The 15,549-nt window shown below is 34.5% G+C and overlaps 1 protein-coding gene across 1 annotated transcript in view; it reads left to right on the top strand.

The window, feature by feature from the left end:
• The window catches only part of LOC135143285 (epithelial splicing regulatory protein 2), a 31,899-nt gene that overhangs the window by 5,024 nt on the left and 11,326 nt on the right, over positions 1-15,549 (top strand). The window contains exon 2 of the mRNA XM_064075153.1: positions 2,203-2,357. Within this exon, the coding sequence (XP_063931223.1) occupies positions 2,215-2,357 (143 nt within the window). The 5' untranslated portion in view covers positions 2,203-2,214. The remainder of the gene's footprint in view (positions 1-2,202; positions 2,358-15,549) is intronic.

Consider the following 15,549-nt stretch of genomic DNA (forward strand, 5'->3'; position numbering starts at 1 on the left):
TAGATTATTCCATGTAGTTTTACGCAGGCTTTTTAAAGTGTACTTCATGTATCGACTGTTCACTGTGCTAGATGGCAAAAGTTTTTTAATTAACTTATTAAAAGCTGCCACGGTAAATAATATCGTGTATTTGACTAACCTACATTAGGAAACACTTTTTTTTTACATATATCATGCAATTTTCAAAAATGTTGGTTTTCTAACTTGCGTTATAATTTACAAAAAAAAAGAAGTAATAATCTTACCTCACGGTAACAAACAGGCCCACCCAGAGTAATTCTGAAGTTTTTTGAAATTTCACAAAATCTAGCATGCATATTTCTGCAGGATGTATACCTGAAACACACATTTAGACAGTCGTGTAATTTTGCGTTTCCAAAAAAGTTTGGAATACATTTCCGGGTAGCATTAACAATTGGACGTTTTTATTACGCTTCCGCAGTAATTACATATCAGAAGGTAAGTATTCCTCTATTCAGACGTCCATGGTCAAATACATGATGTATTAATTTTCCACGTTCAAGTTATGAATCAAGGCTACTACTGTTATTAATGCGAATAGTTTGCTTGAATATGAACATACAACATGTTTTTAAGCAACAGAAGAGGGTATTACATAGGCGAGAAAATTTTGAGAAAAAGGGCAGCTCTACAATTCTCTGCGTTATATTGTTAGGATTAGACTTCTGTGGAAACGTGGGCATTGTGGATCAGTTTCCTAAGATGAGGTATACTATACAATGTTAGGTATATAAAAGAAAAAGGTAAAGAATTGATCATATGAAGACTACAAATCTGCAGACAAACTAAATCTAAACCAAATACCATGTGAATCCCAGCGATCTTATCATATCATTCTTCTCAAGGTTAAAGTTAAGTTTAATCCTGCCGCTGTTGATGCAAACGAAAAAATATAGATCAATGTTGAAAACTAGATATACCCAAAAAAATCTCGTTTTTATACATGCATTTACCACTACTTAGCTTGAAAAGGATGTAGCCGATAGGATTCAACAGTCTTAAGATAAATTATCGTGACAGACTACTTTACAGGAAAAGCCTTACATGACTTAAGTATTTCCTGAGTAAAAGAAATACGAAACAATGAATTGTTGATTAAGATTATGACAAAACAAATCAAATGCATCGTTGTTAAAATATGAACTTTGGATAAGGAAAATGATCGTTTGCCGCCTCCTACTCAAATAATACTTCTCTACCGTGCATTCGCGACATGAAAGTTACAATTGAAGGCCATTTTGTCGTTACAGCACTTCAATTTTCTTTCGTAATTGCGAAGTTTTAAATAAGTGCTACCAATCAGCAAAAAGCCAAGACATTTTTGGGATAACCTATAAATTATTTAGATTTAAAAATTGCTGTGACGTAGGTAGTAGTTTAGGACGATATTTAAGAAATTCGTGACGGATTTTTTATATCATAACCACTTTGTCTCGTATTTGAAACCCGAACAGATTTACACAAGTTTATTTTCATAACGTGGAATTTGAAATGGCCACTTTTTGTATATTTCATGATATTGATCTGTTTGACAGTCTCACCGTAAGTTCACATTTTATAAACATTGAAAGTGTACCAATATTAAGTCTTTTTTTAACATGTACTAACAAAGTTATAAAAAAATACATATCCAAAAAAGAGACAGTACCTATCCGTGTACAGTGTGTAAAATTGATCATGGAACATCATATTACTGTAAAATTATAATTATTTATTAATAAAATTAGAAGTTTTTACTGCGTTATGCAAGTCGCTAAATGACACATTTTTGAATATATCATAAAATTTTTGGCAGGAATTTGAATACATATTTATATTTGTAAGGGTGCGGTACGGTACAAGTCGTGTCCCGACGTAGCGTTAATCCTAGTTAAGCAACGCTACCCGGAATCGAGACTTGGATGGGTGACCGATGAGGATCGGATCGCCCGTCCGCCTGTACGGCTCGGTGTGTCCACTCCCCCAGACGCTTAACGGCAAAAACTGGGTTACAAATTATATGTACACCATCAAATCGACTGAATACCAAGTACAATAAGAATTTTTTTAGTTTAATTGTTGCGTTCCGTGTGTGACTTTAAGGACTGTACACGGATCGATTTTTTTTTAATTTTGGTTGAAAACCTGCAGCTTATGACAGCATTTGATTCCATGTGTTTTTATTCTTTCACGTTTTTATAGTTCTAGGTTAAGATGAGTGTCATAATACGTCTGCAAAACTTACCGTGGTCTGCTAATGCTCTCGATATACGTCAGTTCTTCCACGGATTAAGCATTCCGGAAGGAGGTGTACACATCGTTGGTGGAGAACAGGGCGACGCGTTCATCGCTTTCAGGTATAGCAAAGAAGAATTTCATTCTGTTCAAAAGCAACTATAGGTAAACCAGTTGGAAAGTATAAAGATGCTACTTTTTAGTTGATAGTAATTTATTATTGGCTGTGTTAATGCGATTAAAAACGATCAGCATACAAGAGGGATGATTGCTGCGTGAACATTAAAAGAGCAACTTCTGTTGTAACATTTCTTTCAGGGTAACTGCTTCCAATTATTTCCAGTATTTCTTTACCATTTTATTCGAGTTTTAAAATTCGACTTTTTTCTGGTGAGAAATCGTCGTAGGGTATTAACAAAAAAAAACTTAAAGTTTATGGACGAATCCTTCTACACAATTCATAATTAACTTCGCAGTTTTTTACCGAACACGATTGCGAATATTTCCGCTTCTTCATACCTACCTGTATACGTAGGTGTTTTTATTTGTTTTATTTTAATTAATATTCAGTGCAGTTTACCGCTTCGGAAAAAAGAAATATTCTAGGTTCTATTTTATTTTTTAAAACTAAACAACAAAGAATAGTGGTATATTAACACGCGTAAAACTGAACCTTTCCACATGAAAAGGTTTAATAAGTGGTTATTAATTGAAAAGAAAATCCATCGATACGATTTAACCATGTCAAACCAGAAGGTCTCACAATGATAACTAGAACATGAATCAGTATTCTGTATGTGAATGCTAATTGATCATGCTAATGTGTACAGTTTACTGTTGAATTTGTGTACCTACCTACATGAGCATTTTTTTTTATTATTATTATTAATCGATATAACAAATACCAATTTCTATTTATACTTCGCACCTGTTTTCACTATGACGCTCATTGGTAATTTTTTTTAAGATGCTTGAAGCTTGAATGTGTTACCAAAGAATGTGGTAGGTTTTTAATTAACAGATAGTATTCTTAATGTAAAACGATTGAATAATGATTATTACAACACTATTTCAAGTAAGTATAATGAATTATCTTATAAATTTAATATTATACCACTATAGAGGGAAACCGTACCTATAATTATTTACATAGTATCGTCTCCATAGTATTTTTAATTGATGCATTGGCCGCTCAGAACCACTCTTGCGAAGCGAATCAGAATTCAGAAGTTTCAAATAAATTCTATACTTTCCTGAATCAAATTGTGCAGCTGAGTGGTTAACTATAAAATTAAAAAAAAATGTTTTAATTGTAAAAAACAATTAGTTTTAAAATTGTGCAAACTTTTAGTTGATGTGCATTACGATACCTGAAACGTAAGCTGTTAAAAATATGTCAATTCTATACACAATGTTTAGAGAGGATTTTTTTTCTTTCTCTCTCTCTCTAAATAGTTCCCATTTTACAACGTTGATTTGAAGAAATGAGATTGGTTCAACGTGAACTTGCCCATCCTTAAAAGATTGTTAATTATAAGTTATGGTACTCATAGTCACTATAAATCTCATTACAAGCCTTCACCTGCAAATTGGACCATATTCACCATATAGGATTGTTACAGGACAAATAAAGTGAAACATCCATGATTCTTGACAAAACAAGTTAAAACAAAGAAATTTAAGTTGCAATAAATCCATACAAGATATCTGCTACCTACAAAATTAACATAGTAAAGTGAAAAATTAAGTTTTTTATTCAGTACATAATTTTTTTGTCAGGTAGAAATAAAAAAAAATAGGTTACAATTAAAATTTTAGTAGAAAAATTTAAAGTATCAAGACGGCATTTTACCACAAATCGTGTATTATGATTTTTATACCTCCATAAATTCTAAACTAAAAAAACCTTCAAAAGTTTCCAATCCCAAATCGAAACGTAAAGTTGCAAATTAAACCAAGTAGTTGACTGTGGCTTGTGTAATTATTAATTAGTAATTACTCATTGCCATGTGGATTAATAGAGTTACCAACCATTCAAACGAAACCATCGACGGGTGATTACTGAACACGAATAAGAAGATTAAAAACACTTTCATTATCAACTCACTGACAGAATTTAAAAAGTCGTTACCTGAGTATTGTCAATACGCGGTGTAGATATAAAAAACGAGTAGTCAGACAAGTCTACTTTGTAGTTTAAAAAAAAGAACTTTGTTTGTTGGAACAAATGCCAAAAATATTATTGGGAAAACGCTATGACATTTATGACAGATTTTTGGCACAGTTGAGGCTAACATATTGCACATAAACAACACCATTTATTTTGGTTTAATCTACGATTCGAACATGCAGTTTTTTGAAGGTCATGCTGATTCAAAAATACATATAGAATAATCAAACAAATGGTCGAAAATTGAGCAAGTGTGCCTTTAGATATTTAAAGAAATGATGCAGTCCATCAACAGCAGGTGAAATTTTCAGATGGTCTTATAGAAGAGGGCATTTCCACCGCATCTAGGACATTTTATTCTTATAACACTCGAAAAGTGCATAATTCGGTCAATTCTTCCATTAGCCGGGTATAGGAATGATGTCCTAACATTTTCTTGTATTTCTGTTTCAATAGTGGAGTGTATGAGGCCCCCTACAGCAATCAGAAAGACAAAAAGACTATTACGAGAGGGAATTTGACGACTTGGTATGCGTCGAATGAAGGTGGTAACATAAAAAAATATAGATATTATTTCCACCGGCGAATAAAAATTTCTAAATTTACAATTGCCGCAAATTTTGGAAAAAACCGGTATAAAACAGTTTAATTTAATTAATCGATAAATAAATCTAAGCAGCTGAAGTAAAAATATCTTTACATATGAAGATCGTGCACAAGGAATGCAGATAAGTAAAAAAAAAATGAAATTAATATAAACCACATGTCTTACTATTGGTTATTTGGCATTTAATTGTTTCAAACTTACAATGTTTAAAAACGGATAACGGAAAGTAGTTAAATGAAAATTATACTTGACGAGGTATTTATTTATACATAATAATTTTGCGTATGATTGTGAAGGTTCACTGTGACCTCCACAAAGCCCCCAAACCCCCAACCGAACTTGCGTACTACTTACCTTCAACTGGCCTCCTCTTTTCCTAGCTGTCCGGCAGCGTCGCGTCTACTATCCTCAGAACGCCGAACAGATAGACTAATAACTTCACATGCTTACAAGTTTACAGGATAACATGAAAATTGAATGTGTAAAAAAATTTCGGCAGTGTTTGTTGTTGTTGAACTGTGTGGATAGGGTCGTGCCCAATTCAGTGCCGACATTCCTCGACAAATGAAATTAGGGTTTTAAATGATCCCATGAATATCACCTTTAGAAATCCATCTGTTCAGCTTTCTGAGTATGGACTTACCTTAATTTTCGGTTGCTTCGAGATGTGTTTCAAAGCTGTGCTGTCTTATCAAGTGATCACGCTGTCGAATAATACTCCACACCAGTTCACCAGTTACGCCCCATATTGGCCGCGTCATCCCGCTGGCTTAGGGGAGATTCATATGGCAACAATACTATGAAGGGTGGTGATCGAAGTGCGCTCTTGTCAGTTTTTAATAAATGAGGACGACTAAAATTTCTTAACTAGAGGAAAAAACAAGAACGTAGAATACGACATCCAGAAGCAAGATTTCCTTTCTTCCTTACAGTTCCATGCTCGACAACTTCAGGTATTATCTGGTATATCGTATTGTAAGCTTTTTTAACTTCCTATCTCTTATTAAAAAAGTTTACAAAAAATTATACTGGCTATAGTTTTCTCCGTACTCGGGACTGGTAACTAGTTTTAAAAGCAATAGTTATCAAAAACAGTTAGAAATGAAGTGGTTGAACTGTACACCATTCATCGTTCATGTAACATATTTTTCTATAAATTTAGGAATTGACCTAGTTACCTAAATTTTTTACAATTAAAATCGCACGGCACGTACGTTTGAAAGGAACTGGTCGAGATTTAGATGAGATTATAAGTGCGTTGCCCCATCTATTAGAATTTGAGTCCAGTTTTTTCCTTACGTAAGTGGTAACATGCTCACCCTCTTAACAAATAATGTAACTAAAGTGTACAAACAGGTTTATTGAACACTTGGGTGAGTAATCTACTGGTTCAGTTAAACATACACCTAACACATCTGGTTCTGGATCGTATTTTTTACTCTACATTGTGGCGTCCCGAGGGAAATGGATAAAAAATTTCTAATACGTTGGTTTTCGGTTTTGCTAAACCATCATTGCGTTGATACTTCGTGTAATGATGTGTTTCTTTCCTTTTTAATGTTCTAACAAACGTAACAACCACCGTGGAAATTTTGCGATACCTTTTATAGTCCACAAAGAACTGAAGAATGTCGCATCTTGCTTATTTTGTAAAAAGAGTGTTCGGGAAAGGTGCGCGTAATTAGGAAACCGCCACTATCGTTTGTCGACCTACCTGGGCTCGATGATTAAAGGTGCGTGATTGTCTGTTGGTGTCCTAGCGCAGTGATAATTCGATGAAAATGGTGGAGATACCGCACAAAATAACGAAAGGTGTTCAAAGCTTTAAACACACGCACGAATAGAGGTGTTAGTACGACGTAATACTGACAGCTACTACCTTCCCCATATGTTGGCCAACAAGGCATAGCCCTAACCGATCTGAAGATTTTTGAGTATTAAATCAGTTTCCGAAGACCAAATAAAAAATATGCTTGTTTCGTTTATGATGTACCTCGTAAATTAATCCTATTGTTGGCAGATGCAGTTACAGTGTCTCTTGAATTTACCCTGGTTTTTATCCAGGATCAGCCTCTTGTAACATGGGGTCTGTATAATTTTATGAGGTATATCATAAACGAAACAGGTATAGTATTGTGTATACCATGAAGAGTTTTTCCGAATAGCAATGCAAAAATAATTCGTAGTGATTGGTGTAAATGATCGTCATGTGCTATACTGATGGTGTTAATAAAAATCTTAATTACTACTGAAAGTTAACCTATGCTAAGTAATTTTCAATGTTACTTTTCTTGTTATATAAATTAATTTAATGATAATAATTAAATCAATTCTCATGATACACAAAATTTCAGTAAAGTATTGAATTTATAAGGAAAATACAATGAACTTACGAAAACATACTACCAACTGAATGTAAGGAAAACTTCTTAACATAAGGTGCACTTCTTCCGTAGCTATTCTGGCAGATATTAGAAAATTTTACACCTAATAAAGTCAAGCGAGATATGTTTACCGATAATTTTCCCATATGTACGTTTATTTGATTATACAGTGTGGAAAATATCCAATGGAAACAAAACGAAGGACAAGAAAGAACAAAACAAGTAAAACAACTAAAAACGACAAAGAACGACTTGTGATGTCGGGCATTAGGGGCACACCACCCTTGCATCCTTCTTCCCCTTTCCCCCCAAATTTGGGGCATAAATCATATTTCCTGATATATTAAATTTTTATATATGTATTTATTTATAATAAGTCATAAAATTAAAAAAAAAAGACGCCAACACCGAAATGAATCCAAAATTGAATCTGGCTCTGCATCGTGTTTTTTGCTCTACGTCATGACGTTACGAGAGAAATGGATAAAAACTTCTACAATGTGTTGCTGTTCGATTTTGATGATCATCATTACTTTGGTACTTCGTGTAGTGATGCATTTCTTTTCTTTTTAATTGTCTAATAAACGTAGGAAACGTGGAAATTTTGCAATAGCTGTCATAGTTCACAAAGAACTGAATAATGTAACACCTATCTTACATATTTTGTAAGAAAAAACCAGTGTTCGCGAAAGGTACGCGTAATTGGGAAACATCCAATATCGTTTGTGAACCTACGTGGCTCTATAATTAAAGATGCGTGGATGTCTGACGCACCAAAAAGCTTCCGACGCATGCTCACTGCAACGCGAAGTCTGACAAATTGCGTTCAGGTATTGGAAAGGTAGGGCTTCCGAAACCAAAACCTGAGGAATTTGTATTATCTATCTTAAAATGTGTAATAATATGGAAACAAGGCGAACGTTACAGAAATATAGAGAAACTAGCTATATTTAAAACGGCGTTGAAGAAAACTCACAAGAAAAAAACAGCAGTCCATAGTTACGAATAGCTGAATTAAAAGTAAAAAAAAAATATCAATGGAAAAGGTACCATGGAAAGATACTAATGACAAGCATAAATCAATTTATATTTATTAAACATCGAAATAAGAACATTTGCTGCCTATTCGCTTACACCATCTGTTAAACAATGGGAGGAGCAATACACTTATCTCGAATTGCTAAAGACCCACGAGCTGATATTACACCTTCCTTTTTCGACAGTGATAATACGTGCATTCACAAAACAAAAATACAAAACTCCTCGTGCGTACCAACGATATGAACGAAAATGATTGTTAAGTCATTTTTAATGTAAATCTCAAATGTCGCTGCCTGAATGTAAGATAGATTGTGTTACAGGAAAACGAATGTATCTATCAAAGGTAGAATTGCCTGTATTCTAATCATTCTCCTGCATACAACCAGTAGTAATAATAAAACTACGACCTCAGATTTCATTAACTAATTCCCCTTCGTTTATGTCCTTTCATTTTGGATCTGTTACCATCTGCATGTTGATCCGGCATATGCTCATTTCTGTCATACCGTCATTATTTCTTAACACTCAAAATGTTTTCTCGATCCTCATTGAGATTTCCCGAATCCGCCATTACAATTTCAACTCGATTCAATTTATTGTCATCTTCTTGACTTTTTCTTTCTTTTTTTTTTTCAATACTCGTTATAAAGCTTACTACCTAGGTGTATGCAATAGCAACTGAAATATTTAAAATTTTATGAGATACGTAATTAGACATGAGGGAGCATTACCCAAGCGAAAAAACTAGATGTTTAGTTATTTCATCCAACGCGATTTGCATATTTTCCTTATATTATGGGTCTTCTGTTTTGTAAATACTAAAAATACACAACGAAAAGTTTTGGTTTTCGTTTTGCAATTGACAAAGTTTTAAATAGAGGCGGCTTATGAAGTTACTCTCTATTTTAAAAACTTCTTTTGAACCCCTTTTTTATTTAGTTTTCGCGTCGTAATCTGCTGTTGTGTTACACAACAAAGGGATGTGCTTCATCAGATCAGAAGGTGGGATCTTTCTGATTTTAACTACCCTAAGCAATGTTGTTCCAGTAGAATTTTCTACGTGGCAGATAAGATCAACGACTATAAGGTAGTGACCCATAAGGAGGTTTACCAGTTCATATCTAGGAGTGCGAGGTCTGGACTGGAATTACTACAAGAACTCCGCTCTACTACCTACATCTGCAGTTGGATTTCTGCGAGTGCAAGAACGACTGTAAACTGAAAATCTAATACTGAACTTAAGTGTACAGGCGTACACACTATTGGAATTAATTTTATTTCGATTACTTGGATTACTTTAAATCTACTATTTCTTTGTTTCGTAAGTTTGTATTACGCGTGTTGTTCACGATATTATGTGACGGAGTACGTTAAAATGAACTGACTTCAGTCACTGAAGACCCCATTTCTATAGCACAACCTTGCGTTAATGAAAATACAATGGGAAAAAAGGAAAGTAAGGTTTCCGGTACTTTTAGAATTTCAGTTGGTAATTATTTTGCATTTTCTAAAGTTAAAGTAAATGTTATAAAAGCGTATATTTTCATACTCTCGACTTAGAAATGCGTTGACTATGGCATTCATGGAGCTGAAATACTAAAAGTACTATATGTAGCTTTTTATTCGCACTCTTCTCTTCTCTAATGTGTGTTTCACGTTAGACATTTTCAAATACAAGCCTTTACCACCACGCTAAATGCGATCAGCCGTAGTTACTCAGCACTACTAGTACTGATGGAGTGGTGATAGTAATTTGCATCATTCGTCACATCCTTAAGTATCTGGGTCTGAATCTGTTTTGAAGCGTATGAGTGCCAAGAAATATTAACTGCTGCATTAAAAGTTTCCGAGTTGCCATAAATACAGCACGCAACATTGTACAGCTTCTACGTTGAAAATGGACAATCCACAGTTCGCTAGTCAACAGATTTCGCATTGATACTTGCCAAATATTTGTTTATATGGGTCTAGTTTTTGTCAAAAATGACTGAAAAAAAATGTGAGTCTCAAAGACAGTACAAATCCGGTAGTCACCATTCGTAACAACCTTGTTAGTAATAGCTGATGTAACCTAGTAGGTTGTAACAGCATACTTTAGAGAATAACGTGTTACAGCATCATAAACTCAGAAAAATACATTGGTGTTGAGGTAGATTGTGGACATTGGAGTAGAGCTTGAAACTAAGAGGAGCTATTTTTGCCTTTGGTCCGTGCCTGGAAAAATCAGCTTTTAATTTGTATGCGCAAACTTCTTTCAGTTCGAATATTACCCCGAAAATTCTGGTCGCATTCCGCAGTGGGAAGCAGTGTGAGATTTCTTGGCTTAATTACCCGTGAAGACTTGATCAAAGATGAAGAATTAAATATTCCAAAACGCCAACTATTAGGCTCTTAACGGATATTCTACCAAGCTTTACGTTTATTTTGAAGTTTTAGTCCTCTCGATTAACTGCTACAGAAACCCAAAGAAACTTGTCATTAACGTTGTAGAGTTTTACAAAAATGTTTCGATCCATAGATATGTCCATAGAACAGTTCTGTTGCTAAGGGATTATTGAGTTGTCATTTTTATACATCGTTTCCATTTCTTATTCTTTTTTTTATCCGTTGGTTTCTTTGATTGGAATCTACTGAGCAGTGTGTCTCAAAAGCACCCCTGTATCAGAATTACTATTTTGTGCATAAGATAGCAAAATGTGTTGACTGAACACCATCTTAGTTCACGGCGAGAGATCAGCTCCGAAGTGCTCTGCATCAAGTTCTGTCTGTATAGAAATTTACTGGGGCCTCTGCAAACAACAATAAAACAAGGATCATTAATCCAAGTTATTAGGTACCTTCAGAACCATTCGTATTATTGTTTAGTATTTGCATTTTCAGAACCCCAGTGTTAATTATTAGGTTTATTCATCCGTGAATATACTTATATAAATAAAGTATATATTCATATGTATGTATATTCTTATTGTTATATAATATTAAATACAGGACAGCAAGTGTGAGAAATGAAAGGTCCCTTGGCACAATCTTCGCTTGCAGTTTCTTATTAATACGTTATTACAATTTTTATTTCTCAAGCGACAGCTAAGGGAAGCATTGTAAAACGTTATTTCTTCGAGTATGGATATTGTTACTCAAAGTATCGGAATATGCTAGTTAACCACATTTCCATGAATATATAAGGTCTATCTATGAAATTAAGTGAACAATGCGATATTTTGTTAAGAATTGCACCTCGCAATGAGAACCGCATTAATTTTTATTAGGTACCATATTTAACAAGATGTTGATAGTTAACTTGAATTTTAACAGAAGTTTGCCAACACAATAGTTGCTGCATAAAACATTTCTTATGACGTAATATCAAACTATAAGTATAGTTAAATAACCATACGTAGCTTTTTGCAAAAGATGCTGCCTTGGATTGGTTCTACGAAGCATTGCGCTGGATTACAATCGAGGACCTCCAGAACAAATGAAGTCTTCAACCGACGGATCACACAGCATCTGCAAATCTTTATATAGAATTGCGCTTAAAATTCTCTTTTTCTGAGCCAGAGGACTTCCGTTTATTTTGGAAAATGTGTATCAATGAAAGACAGTTTAAAACTATATTTTGTAGGCCAATATAATAAAAAGGCATGAAGTTTCCTCATAGCAATCATCATCATTATCATAATTTGTACAATATACACAGTATTGCCGCACAAATTTCATAACTCAGGTCTATTTTATTTTTTAAAATGACACTTGTTGACGTAAAAATTTATATTTTATATTTTATAACCACCTGTTTTTGCATAGTGACGTCGTCAGCGATTTTTCTTTCCAATTCTAATCGATCTTTTGATTGGTTTAATGGTCGTAGAAAAAAGTAGATACCTTACATAAGCATTTTTAGAGATTATTAAGTATTTAAAACAAAAATTCGATTTATTAATACTATTTGAGCAATAAAACAACAACAAAACGTCCGCAATATGTTAAACAACCATTTGGCACATACCACCATGTAAATAAACACTTTATATTGCCAGTTCAATAGTATCTACGGTGATATGACCCATTTCTTTTCGAATGCGGTCCTTGAGATGGTCCAAGTTGTTTGGTCGTGTTAGTATAGACCTTAACTTTTAAATGCCCCCACAAAAAAAAAACAAGGGGCGTTAAATCTGGCAAAAGAACCAGCCATTCAAATTGTACACGTCGCTTTATCCATTTTTCCTTGAAAATATTGTCAATAAACTCGCCCCACTTCCACACCAAAATGCGGAGGTAACCCATCTTGTTAGAACCAAATTCTTTGATTGGGCGTATCACCATGACTGCGATTTGTAAACATAAGTGCAAAAGCACGAACAGTAAAAACATAAGAAATCTAAAGCAATGTTTTTTCCAAAAAATAGCATTCCTGCTCAAACATTTATTTTACCGCGAAGCTGAGTATACGAGTCTAGTGTCGAATGAGGGTTATTTCGCGACCAGTATACAATTTTGGCAATGTATTGTTCCGTTTAAAGCAAAGCTAGCTTCATCGGAACAGATGATATTATTTAGAAAATTGAATGTTCCATTACAACGCATCAACTGTTGACAAAACTAAGCGCCGAACGGGATTGTCTTCATTTAATTCGTTAAGTGCACTTTATACTGTGATAACCAGATATCTCAGGGCAGCAATCCCCCAGTTGAATGAAGTAAGGTGTATTTTATGGCGAGTAGCGGGGATACTTTGATCTGGTCCACAAGGTCGTAGCCGGTGCGTCGCTAGGAGTGTTTACAGCTAGTAAAAAAACTACTTCTGTAGTACATACTTCAAATAATAATACTCGATGCCCTTTTTAATTTTTCAACCACAGGACCACAGATTTGTGATCTTGAAATGTTATATTATGTTGATATAGTCCAAAAGAAAAATATATTTGTAATCAAACTATCGACGCAACAGCACTGGATCTAACGTATGAGATATTATTCCGCGCGTTGGTGATAACCCAGATTCCGGCAAGGTTGAGATTTGCGCAAAAAATTTGAAAATTGGCCGTGAATTGTGATTGTCAACAAAATTGAACCCTAATAAGTTGTGTTTTAAAATGACGGAATGCGTTCTAGAGCTTATTTGAAATCAGAAGTACATCGATGAATGCGCGAAGCGCGAAAATGGGCGACGAGTATAAACGAGTCAGTGGCGGACCATTAGTATTGTTATTGGGGTTTGCACGTCACACGCATTAGCAACAGAACGTACAAAACAAGTACTTACAAAGAGTAAAGGAAGTTCGTTTCGTTCTCGACGCCGCTGATTCTTTGAAAGAAGTGCTCATGCGCATTTATTCGTGTTTCAAATACTGGTATCTGCGCTCTTTTATTGCTGTGTACTTCTGACCTCAAATAAGCTCCAATGCAAAGCGGTGATCCCCAAAGGTGGAAAAGTGACTTTGGATTAACGACACAAAAATATGGAAGGAATAATTTTATTAAATTTTATTAAAGGACTATTCCTCAGCTGCAAAAATCTCGTTTTTTCAAATGCAAGATTATAAATTTATGTCACATAACTACTCCTTGTTGTGAAATGTATACAATTTTCTAGTTCGCAGCAGCTTATCTAAAGTGGATGGGGTGGCTATGCCCAAATTATCACTCGATATGGAACAAATTTCAATGCAAACAAAATTCAAACTTACCAGGAGTTCAGATTATAGATCAATTCGACGTTATGTAATGTTGTTCGCGGACTTCCACACACACAACACATTGTGCATATTCCGGTGCATCCGAACATGGACCTTCACAGATGATTATCAGCCCAAGGATCAGACTGCACATCTACACTAGCAGGGCTACCACAGTTCGTAAGGAATGTTAAAAAATTACATTAAAGAAAAGAACTGGCATGAGCCAAATTGCAACGAAATTAAACTGTTCAAAAATTCCCAAATGAGAATCTATAAATTTAAATAATAACTTAGGAAAAACCATCCATCCCTTTGGACATATCACAGTTTAAAATATTATAAAATAATCCATCGACAAATCTCTTGTATAAAATTGCTAATTTTTTCGGGAGTTATATACGAAGAGAAAATGTATAATTTCTGCAGCTTTCGTGAAACAAAATAACAATTTTATCCATTTACAAGTCCGAATACGTCTGGAAAACTCGCCAGATGGTATGGATTTTCCGACCGTCGCGTCGTAACATGTGAGATGGATGAATTATTAATTAAAATCTTCGTGATCTTTTACTTACACATGGGGGTAACTATGGTGTCCCTTTAATTTACAGCATATTTGCCCTTTGGTTCAATTTTACAAACAAAGTGAAGCATACAAGTATCAAACGCAAGTGGCCTCGACCCTGGAGCCTTGCGACTGAATGAATCCCCCTATAGAGTGGGCAAGCAAAAGATTCCAACTACCCGTGAAAGAAGCGTGCAACTCGTCTACATTACTGAAATGTTTTTTTTTGTGCTAATTTAATTTGAACGGTGACACTACAGTCCGGGTGGTAGTTCGACTTCCAATAAAGTATTTAATTTAGTGTTTTGAGGCACAAGAGGTAGGTAAGTCTCATGTAGCGAAAATTTTACTACTATTCTACTTAGTGTAGATCTAGCGATTTCCCAATCGCTATACCCCCGTATATCACGAATTAAATAAAGCAAATGCTTTCAGGCGAATTCTTACTTCGATTCCATAACCAACCATCATTAAAATTTCGATTCTCTCGCGTTCGGTTAAGGGCACCATCATGCTAATAACTTTAATAAGTGTCAAGGACTGTTTTGGACAATGTGTCATTTTTTGCCAAAAAGACGTTTTAGAGCAATTCATAGGTCTCGGATTCCAAGAAACTTCTTTTTATGTTGTTGCAACGCGGATACTCTTTGTTTAACAGATACTAACAAAAATATCTATCAGAATCGGACATAAGAAGTTGTGGTTGGCATTTAAAAAATCGTTGACGTCACTCTACAAAACAGACTGGTTACAAAAATAAATGTTAACATCAAAAAGCGTCATTTTAAAAAATAAAATTGACCTGTCCGAGGATTTTTCAAAAAAAATATCAGTTACCGGAATTATGAATTTTGTGCGGAACTTTTTTA

Source organism: Zophobas morio, unplaced genomic scaffold (genome assembly GCF_036711695.1).
Source record: "Zophobas morio isolate AGI-343-1 ecotype UQ-CSIRO unplaced genomic scaffold, CSIRO_AGI_Zmor_V1 ptg000058l, whole genome shotgun sequence".
NCBI classification, from domain to species: Eukaryota; Metazoa; Arthropoda; class Insecta; order Coleoptera; family Tenebrionidae; genus Zophobas; species Zophobas morio.